Source organism: Petromyzon marinus, unplaced genomic scaffold, assembly GCF_048934315.1.
Source record: "Petromyzon marinus isolate PM22_M1 ecotype Great Lakes invasive population unplaced genomic scaffold, UKy_Petmar_22M1.pri1.0 PM_Scaffold_61, whole genome shotgun sequence".
In the NCBI taxonomy this organism is placed as follows: Eukaryota; Metazoa; Chordata; class Hyperoartia; order Petromyzontiformes; family Petromyzontidae; genus Petromyzon; species Petromyzon marinus.
Window position 1 is genome coordinate 122,162 of NW_027423624.1, and position 19,283 is coordinate 141,444.

Below are 19,283 nucleotides of genomic sequence, written 5' to 3' on the forward strand. Positions count from 1 at the left end.
ATGATGATGATGTTGATGATGTTAATGATGTTGATGATGGTGATGATGATGTTGGTGATGATGATGCTGATGATGATGATGTTGGTTATGATGATGCTGATGATGATGATGTTGGTGATGATGTTGGTGATGATGATGTTGATGATGATGATGCTGATGATGGTGATGATCATGGTGATGATGATGCTGTTGGTGATGGTGATGATGGTGATAGTGATGATGGTGATGATGATGGTGATGATGATGGTGATGATGATGGTGGTGATGATGATGATGTTGGTGATGATGATGATGATGCTGATTATGATGTTGATGATGATGTTGGTAATGCTGATGATGATGTTGGTGATGATGCTGATGATGCTGTTGATGATGTTGGTGATGATGCTGATGATGATGATGCTGATGATGATGGTGTTGGTGATGCTGATGATGTTGGTGATGATGATGATGGTGATGATGCTGCTGCTGCTGATGGTGATATTCTTAGCTCTTTCGGTAAAGTCACGTTGAAGGGAAACAATAAAATAATAAAATATATATAAAAACAATAAAAATTCTCACGACGTCTCGACCACAACACAAACGGTCATCATCAGGTGTGTCGGTCCGTATTAATTAATTTATTTTTAAACGGTGTATTTATTTATTAAAAACGTCAGCGCCACGCACAGCGATTTGGAAGTTTATTTAGAAGGACGAGTCCATCTATGTTCTGAAAAGAGGAGGGTGGAGACGAAATTTTTTATAATGTATGCTGTCTGAAAGCCACCGTAAGCATGAACAATCAATTAAGACCTCAAATGGTTTATCAAATCTTTCCAATGATTGCTAAGCCCAGAATCCATCTGCTCGGTTGAAATTGTCTCCGTGCTTGTATATGTGTGGATAGCCTCATGAACGAATCTCTCATGGTAGCCAGATGGCTTACAAAGAACCTCTGTCTTGGAGAAGTCAATGGCATGTGAGCCTACTGAATTAGAACAATGATCTGCTACGGCCGAGGTGTTGGTCCTACCGTGTTTAAGGTCTGCTTTGTGTTCACGAATGCTGATGATGATGGTGATGATGATGATGCTGATGATGCTGCTGATGATGATGTTGGTGATGATGATGCTGATGATGTTGGTGATGATGATGGTGATGATGATGATGTTGGTGATGATGATGCTGATGATGATGATGTTGATGATGATGGTGATGATGATGGTGATGATGATGCTGATGATGATGCTGATGGTGATGATGATGATGTTGGTGATGATGATGTTGGTGATGATGATGATGCTGATGATGCTGATGATGATGGTGATGATGGTGATGATGCTGATGATGATGGTGATGACGATGATGATGATGCTGTTGATGATGATGATGATGGAGATGATGCTGATGATGATGATGATGCTGATGATGATGCTGATGATTATGATGCTGATGATGGTGATGCTGATGATGGTGATGATGATGGATGATGATGGTGATGATGCTGATGGTGATGATGCTGATGATGCTGATGATGATGCTGATGATGCTGATGATAATGATGATGCTAATGATAATGATGCTGATGATGATGCTGATGATGATGGTGATGATGGTGATGATGATGATGATGCTGTTGGTGATGCTGATGATGTTGGTGATGATGCTGATGATGATGTTGATGATGATGCTGATGATGATGATGCTGATGATGATGCTGATGATGATGATGTTAATGATGATGTTGGTGATGCTGGTGATGATGTTGATGATGATGTTGATGATGATGATGCTGATGATGATGTTGATGATGATGCTGATGATGATGATGCTGATGATGATGCTGATGATGATGATGTTAATGATGATGTTGGTGATGCTGGTGATGATGTTGATGATGATGTTAATGATGATGTTGGTGATGCTGGTGATGATGTTGATGATGATGTTGATGATGATGATGCTGATGAGGTGTCTCTCCGCCGCCCCCCCCTTCACCTCTTCTCTGAGCTGCGAGAGACACGGCGTCGGCCTTGGGCGCCGGCGATGCCGACGAGGTGGTGAGGGACGAGGTGGAGGAGGTGGTGAGGGACGAGGAGGTGAGGGACGAGGAGGTGAGGGACGAGGAGGTGAGGGCCGGCTTCTGTTGCCACCATGATGAGGTGGAGGCGCTCTGCCCCAGGTAGGTGAGGACACCGAGAGCCCGCTCCTGCCTCTCCTATAACCTCATCAACATCGTCAACATCGTCATCAACATCGTCATCAACATCGTCATCAGCATCATCATCAACATCATCACCAACATCATCATCACCATCATCATCACCAACATCATCACCAGCATCATCAGCATCACCAACATCATTATCAACATCATCATCATTAACATCAGCATCATCATCACCATCATCAACATCATCAACATCAGCATCATCAGCATCATCATCAACATTATCAACATCGTCATCAGCATCATCATCACCAGCAGCATCAACAACATCATCATCAACATCATCAGCATCATCATCATCACCAGCATCATCAGCATCATCAACATCATCATCATCACCATCATCATCACCATCATCATCACCATCATCATCAGCATCACCATCATCATCACCAACATCATCATCAACATCATCATCAACATCATCATCATCAACATCATCAGCATCACCATCATCATCATCACCAACATCATCACCAACATCATCATCATCATCACCATCATCATCACCAACATCATCACCAGCATCATCATTAACATCAGCATCATCACCATCATCAACATCAGCATCACCATCATCATCATTAACATCAGCATCATCATCAGCACCATCATCATCAACATCATCATCATCTAGCGAGTAGCAGCACTGCCTATGAGGACTAACGGCACCCACCCACCCCACCCACTCACCCACTCACCCACTCACTCACCCACTCACCCACTCACTCACCCAGCCACCCACCCACTCACTCACTCACCCACCCACTCACCCACTCACTCACCCACTCACCCACTCACTCACCCAGCCACCCACCCACTCACTCACTCACCCACTCACCCACTCACTCACCCACTCACCCACTCACTCACCCAGCCACCCACTCACTCACTCACCCACCCACTCACCCACTCACTCACTCAGCCACTCACCCACTGACTCACCCACTCACCCACTCACCCACTCACGCACTCACCCACTCACTCACTAACTCACTCACTCACTCACCCACTCACTCACTCACTCACCCACTCACTCACTCACCCACTCACTCACTCACCCACTCACTCACCCACTCACCCACTCACTCACTCACTCACCCACTCACTCACTCACCCACTCACTCACTCACCCACTCACTCACCCACTCACTCACTCACCCACTCACTCACTAACTCACTCACTCACTCACCCACTCACTCACTCACCCACTCACTCACTCACCCACTCACTCACTCACCCACTCACTCACTAACTCACTCACTCACCCACCCACCCACTCACCCACCCACTCACCCCACCCATCCAATCACTCACCCACGCACTCACCCACTCACTCACTAACCCACTCACTCACACACTCACCCACTCACCCACTCACTCACCCACGCACTCACCCACTCACTCACTCACCCACTCACCCACCCACCCACTCACCCATCCACTCACCCATCCACTCACTCACCCACTCACCCACCCACTCACTCACCCACTCACTCACTCACTCACCCACTCACTCACCCACTCACTCACCCACTCACTCACTCACCCACTCACCCACTCACCCACTCACTCACCCACTCACTCACCCACTCACCCACCCACTCACTCACCCACTCACTCACTCACTCACCCACTCACTCACCCACCCACTCACCCACTCACCCATCCACCCACTCACCCCCCCCCCCCACCCACCCCCCACCCACCCACCCCCCCACCCCCCACCCACCCACCCCACCCACCCCACCCACCCCACCCACCCCACCCACCTGCTCAAGTCTCTTCTCCTCCGCGTGGTCACTGTTTCCCTGCGTCCGGGACGACCTCCCGATGGAGGTGGGCCGGAGGCCCAGCAGGTCGAGACCCCCCGAGTCTCCTCCCCCCCCACCAACGGAGACCCCCCCACCAACGGAGACCCCCCCACCAACGGAGTCCCCCCCACCAACGGAGTCCCGCTCAGCTGACGGAACCCGGGCCCGGGACCGTGAACGCAAAAACTCCGTGCGGGCCTAGAGGTGGGAGAGAGAGCGGCAAGGGGTGGTAGATGTTGACTACCTCGCCTGGTACGCAGGAGGTCGTGGTAGATGTTGACCACCTCGCCTGGTCTACAGGAGGTCGTGGTAGATGTTGACTACCTCGCCTGGTACACAGGAGGTCGTGGTAGATGTTGACTACCTCGCCTGGTATACAGGAGGTCGTGGTAGATGTTGACCACCTCGCCTGGTACACAGGAGGTCGTGGTAGATGTTGACTACCTCGCCTGGTACACAGGAGGTCGTGGTAGATGATGACTACCTCGCCTGGTACGCAGGAGGTCGTGGTAGATGTTGACTACCTCGCCTGGTATACAGGAGGTCGTGGTAGATGTTGACTACCTCGCCTGGTCTACAGGAGGTCGTGGTAGATGTTGACTACCTCGCCTGGTCTACAGGAGGTCGTGGTAGATGTTGACTACCTCGCCTGGTACGCAGGAGGTCGTGGTAGATGTTGACCACCTCGCCTGGTACACAGGAGGTCGTGGTAGATGTTGACTACCTCGCCTGGTACGCAGGAGGTCGTGGTAGATGTTGACTACCTCGCCTGGTACGCAGGAGGTCGTGGTAGATGTTGACTACCTCGCCTGGTACACAGGAGGTCGTGGTAGATGTTGACCACCTCGCCTGGTATACAGGAGGTCGTGGTAGATGATGACTACCTCGCCTGGTACGCAGGAGGTCGTGGTAGATGTTGACTACCTCGCCTGATACACAGGAGGTCGTGGTAGATGTTGACTACCTCGCCTGGTCTACAGGAGGTCGTGGTAGATGTTGACTACCTCGCCTGGTACGCAGGAGGTCGTGGTAGATGTTGACCACCTCGCCTGGTACACAGGAGGTCGTGGTAGATGTTGACTACCTCGCCTGGTACACAGGAGGTCGTGGTAGATGTTGACTACCTCGCCTGGTACACAGGAGGTCATGGTAGATGTTGACTACCTCGCCTGGTACGCAGGAGGTCGTGGTAGATGTTGACTACCTCGCCTGGTCTACAGGAGGTCGTGGTAGATGTTGACTACCTCGCCTGGTATACAGGAGGTCGTGGTAGATGTTGACTACCTCGCCTGATACACAGGAGGTCGTGGTAGATGTTGACTACCTCGCCTGGTATACAGGAGGTCGTGGTAGATGTTGACTACCTCGCCTGGTATACAGGAGGTCGTGGTAGATGTTGACTACCTCGCCTGGTACGCAGGAGGTCGTGGTAGATGTTGACTACCTCGCCTGGTCTACAGGAGGTCGTGGTAGATGTTGACTACCTCGCCTGGTACACAGGAGGTCGTGGTAGATGTTGACTACCTCGCCTGGTATACAGGAGGTCGTGGTAGATGTTGACTACCTCGCCTGGTACGCAGGAGGTCGTGGTAGATGTTGACTACCTCGCCTGGTCTACAGGAGGTCGTGGTAGATGTTGATTACCTCGCCTGGTACGCAGGAGGTCGTGGTAGATGTTGACTACCTCGCCTGGTCTACAGGAGGTCGTGGTAGATGTTGACCACCTCGCCTGGTATACAGGAGGTCGTGGTAGACGTTGACTACCTCGCCTGGTACGCAGGAGGTCGTGGTAGATGTTGACTACCTCGCCTGGTACACAGGAGGTCGTGGTAGATGTTGACCACCTCGCCTGGTCTACAGGAGGTCGTGGTAGATGTTGACTACCTCGCCTGGTACACAGGAGGTCGTGGTAGATGTTGACTACCTCGCCTGGTCTACAGGAGGTCGTGGTAGATGTTGATTACCTCGCCTGGTACGCAGGAGGTCGTGGTAGATGTTGACCACCTCGCCTGATCAACAGGAGGTCGTGGTAGATGTTGACCACCTCGCCTGGTCTACAGGAGGTCGTGGTAGATGTTGACCACCTCGCCTGGTCTACAGGAGGTCGTGGTAGATGTTGACCACCTCGCCTGGTACACAGGAGGTCGTGGAAGATGTTGACCACCTCGCCTGGTCTACAGGAGGTCGTGGTAGATGTTGACTACCTCGCCTGGTCTACAGGAGGTCGTGGTAGATGTTGACCACCTCGCCTGGTACACAGGAGGTCGTGGTAGATGTTGACTACCTCGCCTGGTACACAGGAGGTCGTGGTAGATGTTGACCACCTCGCCTGGTACACAGGAGGTCGTGGAAGATGTTGACCACCTCGCCTGGTCTACAGGAGGTCGTGGTAGATGTTGACTACCTCGCCTGGTCTACAGGAGGTCGTGGTAGATGTTGACCACCTCGCCTGGTACACAGGAGGTCGTGGTAGATGTTGACCACCTCGCCTGGTACACAGGAGGTCGTGGTAGATGTTGACCACCTCGCCTGGTCTACAGGAGGTCGTGGTAGATGTTGACCACCTCGCCTGGTACACAGGAGGTCGTGGTAGATGTTGACCACCTCGCCTGGTACACAGGAGGTCGTGGTAGATGTTGACTACCTCGCCTGGTACACAGGAGGTCGTGGTAGATGTTGACCACCTCGCCTGGTACACAGGAGGTCGTGGTAGATGTTGACTACCTCGCCTGGTACACAGGAGGTCGTGGTAGATGTTGACTACCTCGCCTGGTCTACAGGAGGTCGTGGTAGATGTTGACTACCTCGCCTGGTCTACAGGAGGTCGTGGTAGATGTTGACCACCTCGCCTGGTACACAGGAGGTCGTGGTAGATGTTGACTACCTCGCCTGGTACGCAGGAGGTCGTGGTAGATGTTGACTACCTCGCCTGGTACACAGGAGGTCGTGGTAGATGTTGACTACCTCGCCTGGTACGCAGGAGGTCGTGGTAGATGTTGACTACCTCGCCTGGTCTACAGGAGGTCGTGGTAGATGTTGACCACCTCGCATGGTCCACAGGAGGTCGTGGTAGATGTTGACTACCTCGCCTGGTCTACAGGAGATCGTGGTAGACGTTGACTACCTCGCCTGGTACACAGGAGGTCGTGCGAGATGTTGACTACCTCGCCTGGTACGCAGGAGGTCGTGGTAGATGTTGACTACCTCGCCTGGTACGCAGGAGGTCGTGGTAGATGTTGACCACCTCGCCTGGTCTACAGGAGGTCGTGGTAGATGTTGACCACCTCGCCTGGTACACAGGAGGTCGTGGTAGATGTTGACCACCTCGCCTGGTACACAGGAGGTCGTGGTAGATGTTGACTACCTCGCCTGGTCAACAGGAGGTCGTGGTAGATGTTGACTACCTCGCCTGGTCTACAGGAGGTCGTGGTAGATGTTGACTACCTCGCCTGGTACGCAGGAGGTCGTGGTAGATGTTGACTACCTCGCCTGGTCTACAGGAGTTCGTGGTAGATGTTGACCACCTCGCCTGGTACACAGGAGGTCGTGGTAGATGTTGACCACCTCGCCTGGTACGCAGGAGGTCGTGGTAGATGTTGACTACCTCGCCTGGTACACAGGAGGTCGTGGTAGACGTTGACCACCTCGCCTGGTCTACGGAGGTCGTGGTAGACGTTGACCACCTCGCCTGGTATACAGGAGGTCGTGGTAGATGTTGACTACCTCGCCTGGTACACAGGAGGTCGTGGTAGATGTTGACCACCTCGCCTGGTACGCAGGAGGTCGTGGTAGATGTTGACTACCTCGCCTGGTACACAGGAGGTCATGGTAGACGTTGACCACCTCGCCTGGTACACAGGAGGTCGTGGTAGATGTTGACTACCTCGCCTGGTACACAGGAGGTCGTGGTAGATGTTGACTACCTCGCCTGGTCTACAAGAGGTCGTGGTAGATGTTGACCACCTCGCCTGGTCTACAGGAGGTCGTGGTAGATGTTGATCACCTCGCCTGGTACACAGGAGGTCGTGGTAGATGATGACTACCTCGCCTGGTACACAGGAGGTCGTGGTAGATGTTGACCACCTCGCCTGGTACACAGGAGGTCGTGGTAGATGTTGACTACCTCGCCTGGTCTACAGGAGGTCGTGGTTAGATGTTGACTACCTCGCCTGGTACGCAGGAGGTCGTGCTAGATGTTGACCACCTCGCCTGGTACGCAGGAGGTCGTGGTAGATGTTGACTACCTCGCCTGGTCTACAGGAGGTCGTGCGAGATGTTGACTACCTCGCCTGGTACACAGGAGGTCGTGGTAGATGTTGACCACCTCGCCTGGTACACAGGAGGTCGTGGTAGATGTTGACCACCTCGCCTGGTCTACAGGAGGTCGTGGTAGATGTTGACCACCTCGCCAGGTCTACAGGAGGTCGTGGTAGATGTTGACCACCTCGCCAGGTCTACAGGAGGTCGTGGTAGATGTTGACTACCTCGCCTGGTCTACAGGAGGTCGTGCGAGATGTTGACTACCTCGCCTGGTACACAGGAGGTCGTGGTAGATGTTGACTACCTCGCCTGGACTACAGGAGGTCGTGCGAGATGTTGACCACCTCGCCTGGTACACAGGAGGTCGTGGTAGATGTTGACCACCTCGCCTGGTACACAGGAGGTCGTGGTAGATGTTGACCACCTCGCCTGGTCTACAGGAGGTCGTGGTAGATGTTGACTACCTCGCCTGGTACGCAGGAGGTCGTGGTAGATGTTGACCACCTCGCCTGGTCTACAGGAGGTCGTGGTAGATGTTGACTACCTCGCCTGGTACGCAGGAGGTCGTGATAGATGTTGACTACCTCGCCTGGTACACAGGAGGTCGTGGTAGATGTTAACTACCTCGCCTGGTCTACAGGAGGTCGTGGTAGATGTTGACTACCTCGCCTGGTCTACAGGAGGTCGTGGTAGATGTTGACTACCTCGCCTGGTCTACAGGAGGTCGTGGTAGATGTTAACTACCTCGCCTGGTACGCAGGAGGTCGTGGTAGATGTTAACTACCTCGCCTGGTATACAGGAGGTCGTGGTAGATGTTGACTACCTCGCCTGGTACGCAGGAGGTCGTGGTAGATGTTGACTACCTCGCCTGGTCTACAGGAGGTTGTGGTAGATGTTAACTACCTCGCCTGGTCTACAGGAGGTCGTGGTAGATGTTGACTACCTCGCCTGGTCTACAGGAGGTCGTGGTAGATGTTGACTACCTCGCCTGGTACGCAGGAGGTCGTGGTAGATGTTGACTACCTCGCCTGGTACGCAGGAGGTCGTGGTAGATGTTGACCACCTCGCCTGGTACACAGGAGGTCGTGGTAGACGTTGACCACCTCGCCTGGTCTACAGGAGGTCGTGGTAGATGTTGACTACCTCGCCAGGTCTACAGGAGGTCGTGGTAGATGTTGACTACCTCGCCTGGTCTACAGGAGGTCGAGGTAGATGTTGACTACCTCGCCTGGTACACAGGAGGTTGTGGTAGATGTTGACTACCTCGCCTGGTCTACAGGAGGTCGTGGTAGATGTTGACCACCTCGCCTGGTCTACAGGAGGTCGTGGTAGATGTTGACCACCTCGCCTGGTCTACAGGAGGTCGTGGTAGATGTTGACTACCTCGCCTGGTCTACAGGAGGTCGTGGTAGATGTTGACTACCTCGCCTGGTACACAGGAGGTCGTGGTAGATGTTGACCACCTCGCCTGGTCTACAGGAGGTCGTGGTAGATGTTGACTACCTCGCCTGGTACACAGGAGGTCGTGGTAGATGTTGACTACCTCGCCTGGTACGCAGGAGGTCGTGCTAGATGTTGACCACCTCGCCTGGTACACAGGAGGTCGTGGTAGATGTTGACTACCTCGCCTGGTCTACAGGAGGTCGTGGTTAGATGTTGACTACCTCGCCTGGTACGCAGGAGGTCGTGCTAGATGTTGACCACCTCGCCTGGTACGCAGGAGGTCGTGGTAGATGTTGACTACCTCGCCTGGTCTACAGGAGGTCGTGCGAGATGTTGACTACCTCGCCTGGTACACAGGAGGTCGTGGTAGATGTTGACCACCTCGCCTGGTACACAGGAGGTCGTGGTAGATGTTGACCACCTCGCCTGGTCTACAGGAGGTCGTGGTAGATGTTGACCACCTCGCCAGGTCTACAGGAGGTCGTGGTAGATGTTGACCACCTCGCCAGGTCTACAGGAGGTCGTGGTAGATGTTGACTACCTCGCCTGGTCTACAGGAGGTCGTGCGAGATGTTGACTACCTCGCCTGGTACACAGGAGGTCGTGGTAGATGTTGACTACCTCGCCTGGACTACAGGAGGTCGTGCGAGATGTTGACCACCTCGCCTGGTACACAGGAGGTCGTGGTAGATGTTGACCACCTCGCCTGGTACACAGGAGGTCGTGGTAGATGTTGACCACCTCGCCTGGTCTACAGGAGGTCGTGGTAGATGTTGACTACCTCGCCTGGTACGCAGGAGGTCGTGGTAGATGTTGACCACCTCGCCTGGTCTACAGGAGGTCGTGGTAGATGTTGACTACCTCGCCTGGTACGCAGGAGGTCGTGATAGATGTTGACTACCTCGCCTGGTACACAGGAGGTCGTGGTAGATGTTAACTACCTCGCCTGGTCTACAGGAGGTCGTGGTAGATGTTGACTACCTCGCCTGGTCTACAGGAGGTCGTGGTAGATGTTGACTACCTCGCCTGGTCTACAGGAGGTCGTGGTAGATGTTAACTACCTCGCCTGGTACGCAGGAGGTCGTGGTAGATGTTAACTACCTCGCCTGGTATACAGGAGGTCGTGGTAGATGTTGACTACCTCGCCTGGTACGCAGGAGGTCGTGGTAGATGTTGACTACCTCGCCTGGTCTACAGGAGGTTGTGGTAGATGTTAACTACCTCGCCTGGTCTACAGGAGGTCGTGGTAGATGTTGACTACCTCGCCTGGTCTACAGGAGGTCGTGGTAGATGTTGACTACCTCGCCTGGTACGCAGGAGGTCGTGGTAGATGTTGACTACCTCGCCTGGTACGCAGGAGGTCGTGGTAGATGTTGACCACCTCGCCTGGTACACAGGAGGTCGTGGTAGACGTTGACCACCTCGCCTGGTCTACAGGAGGTCGTGGTAGATGTTGACTACCTCGCCAGGTCTACAGGAGGTCGTGGTAGATGTTGACTACCTCGCCTGGTCTACAGGAGGTCGAGGTAGATGTTGACTACCTCGCCTGGTACACAGGAGGTTGTGGTAGATGTTGACTACCTCGCCTGGTCTACAGGAGGTCGTGGTAGATGTTGACCACCTCGCCTGGTCTACAGGAGGTCGTGGTAGATGTTGACCACCTCGCCTGGTCTACAGGAGGTCGTGGTAGATGTTGACTACCTCGCCTGGTCTACAGGAGGTCGTGGTAGATGTTGACTACCTCGCCTGGTACACAGGAGGTCGTGGTAGATGTTGACCACCTCGCCTGGTCTACAGGAGGTCGTGGTAGATGTTGACTACCTCGCCTGGTACACAGGAGGTCGTGGTAGATGTTGACTACCTCGCCTGGTACGCAGGAGGTCGTGCTAGATGTTGACCACCTCGCCTGGTACGCAGGAGGTCGTGGTAGATGTTGACTACCTCGCCTGGTATACAGGAGGTCGTGGTAGATGTTGACTACCTCGCCTGGCTTACAGGAGGTCGTGGTAGATGTTGACTACCTCGCCTGGTACGCAGGAGGTCGTGGTAGATGTTGACCACCTCGCCTGGTCTACAGGAGGTCGTGGTAGATGTTGACCACCTCGCCTGGTCTACAGGAGGTCGTGGTAGATGTTGACTACCTCGCCTGGTACGCAGGAGGTCGTGGTAGATGTTGACTACCTCGCCTGGTCTACAAGGAGGTAATTGGTTAGAGTGTTTAGACCACGTGTCACTCCTAGTCTGTGAAGAGTGTTTAGACCACGCGTCACTCCTAGCCTGTGAAGAGTGTTTAGACCACGTGTCACTCCTGGTCTGTGAAGAGTGTTTAGACCACGTGTCACTCCTAGTCTGTGAAGAGTGTTTAGGCCACGTGTCACTCCTAGCCTGTGAAGAGTGTTTAGACCACGTGTCACTCCTAGCCTGTGAAGAGTGTTTAGACCACGTGCCACTCCTAGTCTGTGAAGAGTGTTTAGACCACGTGTCACTCCTAGCCTGTGAAGAGTGTTTAGACCACGTGTCACTCCTAGCCTGTGAAGAGTGTTTAGACTACACGCGTCACTCCTAGCCTGTGAAGAGTGTTTAGACCACGTGTCACTCCTAGCCTGTGAAGAATGTTTAGACCACACGTCACTCCTAGTCTGTGAAGAGTGTTTAGACCACATGTCACTCCTAGTTTGTGAAGAGTGTTTAGACCTCGTGTCACTCCTAGTCTGTGAAGAGTGTTTAGACCACGTGTCACTCCTAGCCTGTGAAGAGTGTTTAGACCACGTGTCACTCCTAGCCTGTGAAGAGTGTTTAGACCCCACGCGTCACTCCTAGCCTGTGAAGAGTGTTTAGACTACGCGTGTCACTCCTAGCCTGTGAAGAGTGTTTAGACCACGTGTCACTCCTACCCTGTGAAGAGTGTTTAGACCACGTGTCACTCCTAGCCTGTGAAGAGTGTTTAGACCACGTGTCACTCCTAGCCTGTGAAGAGTGTTTAGACCACGTGTCACTCCTAGCCTGTGAAGAGTGTTTAGACCACGTGTCACTCCTAGCCTGTGAAGAGTGTTTAGACCACGTGTCACTCCTAGCCTGTGAAGAGTGTTTAGACCACGTGTCACTCCTAGCCTGTGAAGAGTGTTTAGACCACGTGTCACTCCTAGCCTGTGAAGAGTGTTTAGACTACACGTGTCACTCCTAGCCTGTGAAGAGTGTTTAGACCACGTGTCACTCCTAGCCTGTGAAGAGTGTTTAGACTACACGTGTCACTCCTAGCCTGTGAAGAGTGTTTAGACCACGTGTCACTCCTAGTCTGTGAAGAGTGTTTAGACTACACGTGTCACTCCTAGCCTGTGAAGAGCGTTTAGACCACGTGTCACTCCTAGCCTGTGAAGAGCGTTTAGACCACGTGTCACTCCTAGCCTGTGAAGAGTGTTTAGACTACGCGCGTCACTCCTAGTCTGTGAAGAGTGTTTAGTCTAGGCGTCACTCGGTATTCGTGGTGGAAGGAGGCTAGGCCCGAGGCTTTCAGCGGCTTTCCTAGCCACCTCGGGGGGCGTACATCGACCCGAGGCGGGCCGAGCCTAGGTTAGGCGGGATCGGGGTCTCCCTGTGTGTGAATGAGTGGGTCAGTTAGTGGGTGAGTGAGTGGTGAGTGAGTGGGTGGGTGAGTGAGTGGGTGAGTGAGTGTGTGGGTGACTGAGTGAGTGGGTGAGTGAGTGACTGAGTGTATGAGTGTGTGTGTGAGTGAGTGGGTGAGTGAGTAGCTGAGTGAGTGAGTGGGTGAGTGACTGAGTGAGTGAGTGGGTGAGTGACTGAGTGAGTGAGTGGGTGAGTGGGTGATTGACTGAGTGAGTGAGTGGGTGAGTGAGTGTGTGAGTGACTGAGTGAGTGGGTGAGTGAGTGAGTGGGTGAGTGACTGAGTGAGTAGCTGAGTGGGTGAGTGACTGAGTGAGTAGCTGAGTGACTGAGTGAGTGAGTGGGTGAGTGAGTGGGTGAGTGAGTGGGTGACTGAGTGACTGAGTGTGTGTGAATGAGTGACTGTGTGAGTGAGTGGGTGAGTGAGTGGGTGAGTGGGTGACTGAGTGTGTGAGTGACTGAGTGTGTGAGTGACTGTGTGAGTGAGTGACTGAGTGTGTGAGTGACTGCGTGGATGAGTGAGTGTGTGAGTGAGTGTGTAAGTGGGTGAGTGACTGAGTGAGTAGCTGGGTGAGTGAGTGAGTGACTGAGTGAGTGGGTGACTGAGTGACTGAGTGAGTGGGTGAGTGACTGAGTGAGTGGGTGAGTGAGTGAGTGACTGTGTGAGTGACTGAGTGTGTGAGTGTGTGACTGTGTGTGTTTGAGTGTGACTGAGTGAGTGACTGTGTGGGTGAGTGACTGAGTGAGTGACTGAGTGTGTGTGAGTGTGACTGAGTGAGTGTGTGAGTGAGTGACTGAGTGTGTGAGTGAGTGACTGAGTGACTGAGTGAGTGACTGAGTGTGTGAGTGACTGAGTGAGTGACTGAGTGAGTGTGTGACTGAGTGAGTGACTGTGTGAGTGTGTGACTGTGAGTGAGTGACTGAGTGACTGAGTGAGTGACTGAGTGAGTGACTGAGTGACTGAGTGAGTGACTGTGTGAGTGAGTGACTGTGTGAGTGAGTGACTGTGTGAGTGAGTGACTGAGTGACTGTGTGAGTGAGTGAGTGACTGAGTGACTGAGTGAGTGACTGAGTGTGTGACTGAGTGTGTGACTGTGTGAGTGAGTGAGTAACTGAGTTTGTGACTGAGTGTGTGACTGTGTGAGTGAGTGACTGTGTGACTGAGTGACTGTGAGTGACTGAGTGTGTGTGTGTGACTGACTGTGTGTGTGACTGTGTGACTGACTGTGTGTGTGAGTGTGTGAGTGTGTGACTTTGTGACTGAGAGTGAGTGACTGAGTGAGTGAGTTTGTGACTGAGTGTGTGTGACTGAGTGACTATGAGTGTGTGTGTGACTGTGTGACTGTGTGTGTGACTGTGTGACTGAGTGAGTGACTGAGTGAGTGACTGTGTGTGTGAGTGACTGTGTGAGTGAGTGACTGTGTGAGTGTGTGACTGTGTGACTGACTGTGTGTGTGACTGTGTGACTGAGTGACTGTGTGTGTGAGTGTGTGACTGAGTGAGTGTGTGAGTGAGTGACTGAGTGTGTGAGTGACTGTGTGACTGAGTGAGTGACTGAGTGTGAGTGACTGTGTGACTGTGTGACTGACTATGTGAGTGACTGTGTGATTGAGTGACTTTGTGACTGTGTGTGTGTGACTGAGTGAGTGACTGAGTGAGTGACTGTGTGTGTGAGTGACTGTGTGAGCGTGTGACTGTGTGACTGAGTGACTGTGTGTGTGAGTGTGTGACTGAGTGAGTGTGTGAGTGAGTGACTGAGTGTGTGACTGACTGTGTGACTGACTGTGTGTGTGACTGTGTGACTGAGTGACTTTGTGACTGTGTGTGTGTGTGACTGAGTGTGGGTGAGTGAGTGACTGTGAGTGTGAGTGACTGTGTGACTGTGAGTGTGACTGACTGTGTGTGTGACTGTGTGACTGTGACTGAGTGAGTGACTGTGTGACTGACTGTGTGTGTGTGAGTGACTGAGTGTGTGACTGTGTGAGTGTGTGACTGTGTGACTGAGTGTGTGAGTGTGTGACTGACTGTGTGTGTGACTGTGTGACTGAGTGACTGTGTGTGTGAGTGTGTGACTGAGTGAGTGTGTGAGTGAGTGACTGTGTGACTGACTGTGTGACTGACTGAGTGTGTGACTGTGTGACTGTGTGTGTGTGACTGAGTGAGTGTGTGAGTGACTGTGTGACTGAGTGTGTGACTGAGTGACTGTGTGACTGAGTGAGTGACTGTGTGAGTGATTGAGTGACTGAGTGAGAGTGTGAGTGAGTGTGTGACTGAGTGAGTGACTGAGTGACTGTGTGACTGAGTGACTTTGTGACTGTGTGTGTGTGTGACTGAGTGAGTGACTGAGTGTGTGACTGTGTGACTGTGTGTGTGTGTGACTGAGTGAGTGTGTGAGTGACTGTGTGACTGAGTGAGTGACTGAGTGACTGTGTGACTGAGTGAGTGACTGTGTGACTGAGTGAGTGACTGTGTGACTGAGTGAGTGAGTGACTGAGTGAGAGTGTGAGTGACTGTGTGACTGAGTGAGTGACTGTGTGACTTTGTGACTGTGTGTGACTGACTGTGTGTGTGACTGTGTGACTGTGTGTGTGTGTGTGACTTTGTGACTGTGTGTGTGTGACTGAGTGTGTGAGTGAGTGACTTCGTGACTGACTGTGTGTGTGACTGAGTGACTTTGTGACTGTGTGTGTGTGACTGAGTGTGTGAGTGAGTGACTTTGTGACTGACTGTGTGTGTGACTGTGTGACTGAGTGACTGTGTGTGTGACTGACTGTGTGACTGACTGTGTGACTGACTGTGTGACTTTGTGACTGTGTGAGTGTGTGTGACTGTGTGACTGTGTGTGTGACTGTGTGTGACTGTGTGTGTGACTGTGTGACTGAGTGACTGTGAGTGACTGAGTGAGTCTCGCCTCTTGCTCTGCGAGCTCCACGCGTCTCTGCGTCTCCCTCGCCTCCTCGGCGGCGGCCGCTTCGTCCTTACGGACGCGGGCGACGTTGTCCTTGTTGCGGACATGCCAACTCTTCTTGGGCAAGATGTTCATGGCGGACAGACTCACGATACTCCCCTGATCACTGTGGCGGTGGTGGTGGTGGTGGAGTGGTGGGGTCAGAGTGGGCGGGGCGGTGATGGAGTGGGCGGGGTCGAGGGCGTGGAGTGGGCGGGGGTGTAAGCGGTGTGGGCGGTGGTTTTGGTGGAGTGGGCGGGGGCGGTGATGGAGTGGGCGTGGTGGTGGTGGTGGTGGAGTGGGCGGGGTGGAAGCGGAGTGGGCGGTGTTTTGTTGGAGTGGGCGGTGATGGAGTGGGCGGGGTCGAGGGCGTGGAGTGGGCGGGGGTGTAAGCGGTGTGGGCGGTGTTTTGGTGGTGGAGTGGGCGTGGCGGTGATGGAGTGGGCGTGGTGGTGGTGGTGGAGTGGGCGGGGTGGAAGCGGAGTGGGCGGTGTTTTGTTGGAGTGGGCGGTGATGGAGTGGGCGGGGTGGAGGGCGTGAAGTGGGCGGGGTGTAAGTGGAGTGGGCGGTGTTTTGGTGGAGTGGGCGTGGTGGTGGTGGTGGAGTTGACGGGGTAGAGTTGGGAGGGGTCGAGTGGGCGGGGTGTTGGTGGAGTGGGCGGGGCGGTGATGGAGTGGGCGGGGTGGGTGGAGTGGGCGGGGTGGAGGGGGTGGAGTGGGCGTGGTGGTGGTGGAGTGGGCGGGGTGTAGTTGGAGTGGGCGGGGCGGTGGTGGAGTGGGCGTGGTGGAAGGTGTGGAGTGGGCGTGGTGGTTGTGGGGGAGAAACTCAGGCGGGTTGAGCGCCTCGGTAACCTAGCAACCGGGGGTGTCGACTTAGGCCGACGGTGGATCGCGAGGTCACGTGGTGCGGTGTGTGTCTGTGTGTGTCTGTGTGTCACTGTGTGTTACTGTGTGTCTGTGTGTGTGTCACTGTGTGTCTGTGTGTGTGTCACTGTGTGTCTGTGTGTGTGTCACTGTGTGTCTGTGTGTGTGTCACTGTGTGTCTGTGTGTGTGTCACTGTGTGTCTGTGTGTGTGTCACTGTGTGTCTGTGTGTGTGTCACTGTGTGTCTGTGTGTGTGTCACTGTGTGTCTGTGTGTGTGTCACTGTGTGTCTGTGTGTGTGTCACTGTGTGTCTGTGTGTGTGTCACTGTGTGTCTGTGTGTGTGTCACTGTGTGTCTGTGTGTGTGTCACTGTGTGTCTGTGTGTGTGTCACTGTGTGTCTGTGTGTGTGTCACTGTGTGTCTGTGTGTGTGTCACTGTGTGTCTGTGTGTGTGTCACTGTGTGTCTGTGTGTGTCACTGTGTGTCTGTGTGTGTCACTGTGTGTCTGTGTGTGTCACTGTGTGTCTGTGTGTGTCACTGTGTGTCAGTGTGTGTCTGTGTGTGTCACTGTGTGTCTGTGTGTGTCACTGTGTGTCTGTGTGTGTCACTGTGTGTCTGTGTGTGTCACTGTGTGTCTGTGTGTGTCACTGTGTGTCTGTGTGTGTCACTGTGTGTCTGTGTGTGTGTCACTGTGTGTCTGTGTGTGTGTCACTGTGTGTCTGTGTGTGTGTCACTGTGTGTCTGTGTGTCACTGTGTCTGTGTGTCACTGTGTCTGTGTGTCACTGTGTCTGTGTGTCACTGTGTCTGTGTCTGTCACTGTGTGTGTGTCACTGTGTGTGTCACTGTGTGTGTATCTGTGTGTGTATCTGTGTGTGTCACTGTGTGTGTGTGTCACTGTGTGTGTGTGTCACTGTGTGTGTGTGTCACTGTGTGTGTGTGTCACTGTGTGTGTGTGTGTCACTGTGTGTGTGTGTGTCACTGTGTGTGTGTCACTGTGTGTGTGTCACTGTGTGTGTGTGTGTCACTGTGTGTGTGTGTGTCACTGTGTGTGTGTGTGTCACTGTGTGTGTGTGTGTCACTGTGTGTGTGTGTGTCACTGTGTGTGTGTCACTGTGTGTGTCACTGTGTGTGTCACTGTGTGTGTGTCACTGTGTGTGTGTCACTGTGTGTGTGTGTCACTGTGTGTCACTGTGTGTGTGTCACTGTGTGTGTGTGTCACTGTGTGTCACTGTGTGTCACCATCCTCCCCACCAACCTCCCCTCCCACCACCACCCTCGCCATTCGCCACTTTAGCGCCACCCCCTGGACACAACGGGGCACTGCCGATCTGGCCCCGCTCGCGATATGCGACACACTCACAGCATTGAACATGCGACGTGTTTAGCTACTTAGGCGAGAGAGATAGAGATACAAATGTGAAAGAAAAAAACCGATGAGGTCATTCAAGGAAAGTGAAAAAATTTTTTTATGTTTAATCGCTCAAATCTATGGGGGGAGAAATTTTTCTTTGTTAAATAAAAAAAATAAAATAATAAAATATCACGACCCAGATGGGACTCGAACCCACAATCCCCAGCTCCGGAGGCTGATGCCTTATCCATTAGGCCACTGGGCCCACAGCGAGCCAGAGGGCAAGGGGGCCTCATAAAGCCTGGGCCTGCACCGTGATGGCTGTGCCAGGCTAGGTGCACCAGGAGGAGGTGGTCACGTGACAGACCCAGCGGGTGACACGGGTTGCGCGCCGCTGTGCCAGGCTAGGTGCACCAGGAAGAGGTCACGTGACAGATCCAGTAGGTGATACGGGTTGCGTGCTGCTGTGCCAGGCTAGGTGCACGAGGAGGTGGTCACGTGACAGACCCAGCGGGTGACATTAGTTGTGCTGCTGTGCCAGGCTAGGTGCACGACGAGGAGGTGGTCACGTGACAGACCCTGCAGGTGACGCGGGTTGCGTGCTGCTGTGCCAGGCTAGGTGCACGAGGAGGTGGTCACGTGACAGACCCAGCGGGTGACACGGGTTGTGCGCCGCTGTGCCAGGCTAGGTGCACCAGGAGGTGGTCACGTGACAGACCCTGCAGGTGACACGGGTTGCGCGCCGCTGTGCCAGGCTAGGTGCACC

General features: G+C 53.5%; 1 protein-coding gene and 1 non-coding gene across 2 annotated transcripts in view; both read right to left on the reverse strand.

Moving 5' to 3' along the window:
- The window catches only part of LENG1 (leukocyte receptor cluster member 1), a 40,920-nt gene extending 24,407 nt beyond the window's left edge, over nt 1–16,513 (reverse strand). Inside the window, exons 1-3 of the mRNA XM_076064705.1 lie at nt 16,267–16,513; nt 3,989–4,228; nt 1,984–2,203 (exon numbers count right to left, since the gene is read on the reverse strand). Coding sequence (XP_075920820.1) covers nt 1,984–2,203; nt 3,989–4,228; nt 16,267–16,398 — 592 coding nt within the window. The 5' untranslated portion in view covers nt 16,399–16,513. The remainder of the gene's footprint in view (nt 1–1,983; nt 2,204–3,988; nt 4,229–16,266) is intronic.
- Nucleotides 16,514–18,709: 2,196 nt separating this feature from the next.
- On the reverse strand, nt 18,710–18,782 carry TRNAR-CCG (transfer RNA arginine (anticodon CCG)). Its single transcript has one exon. It is a non-coding gene; the product is annotated as a tRNA-Arg (tRNA).
- Between the last annotated feature and the right edge of the window lie 501 nt (nt 18,783–19,283).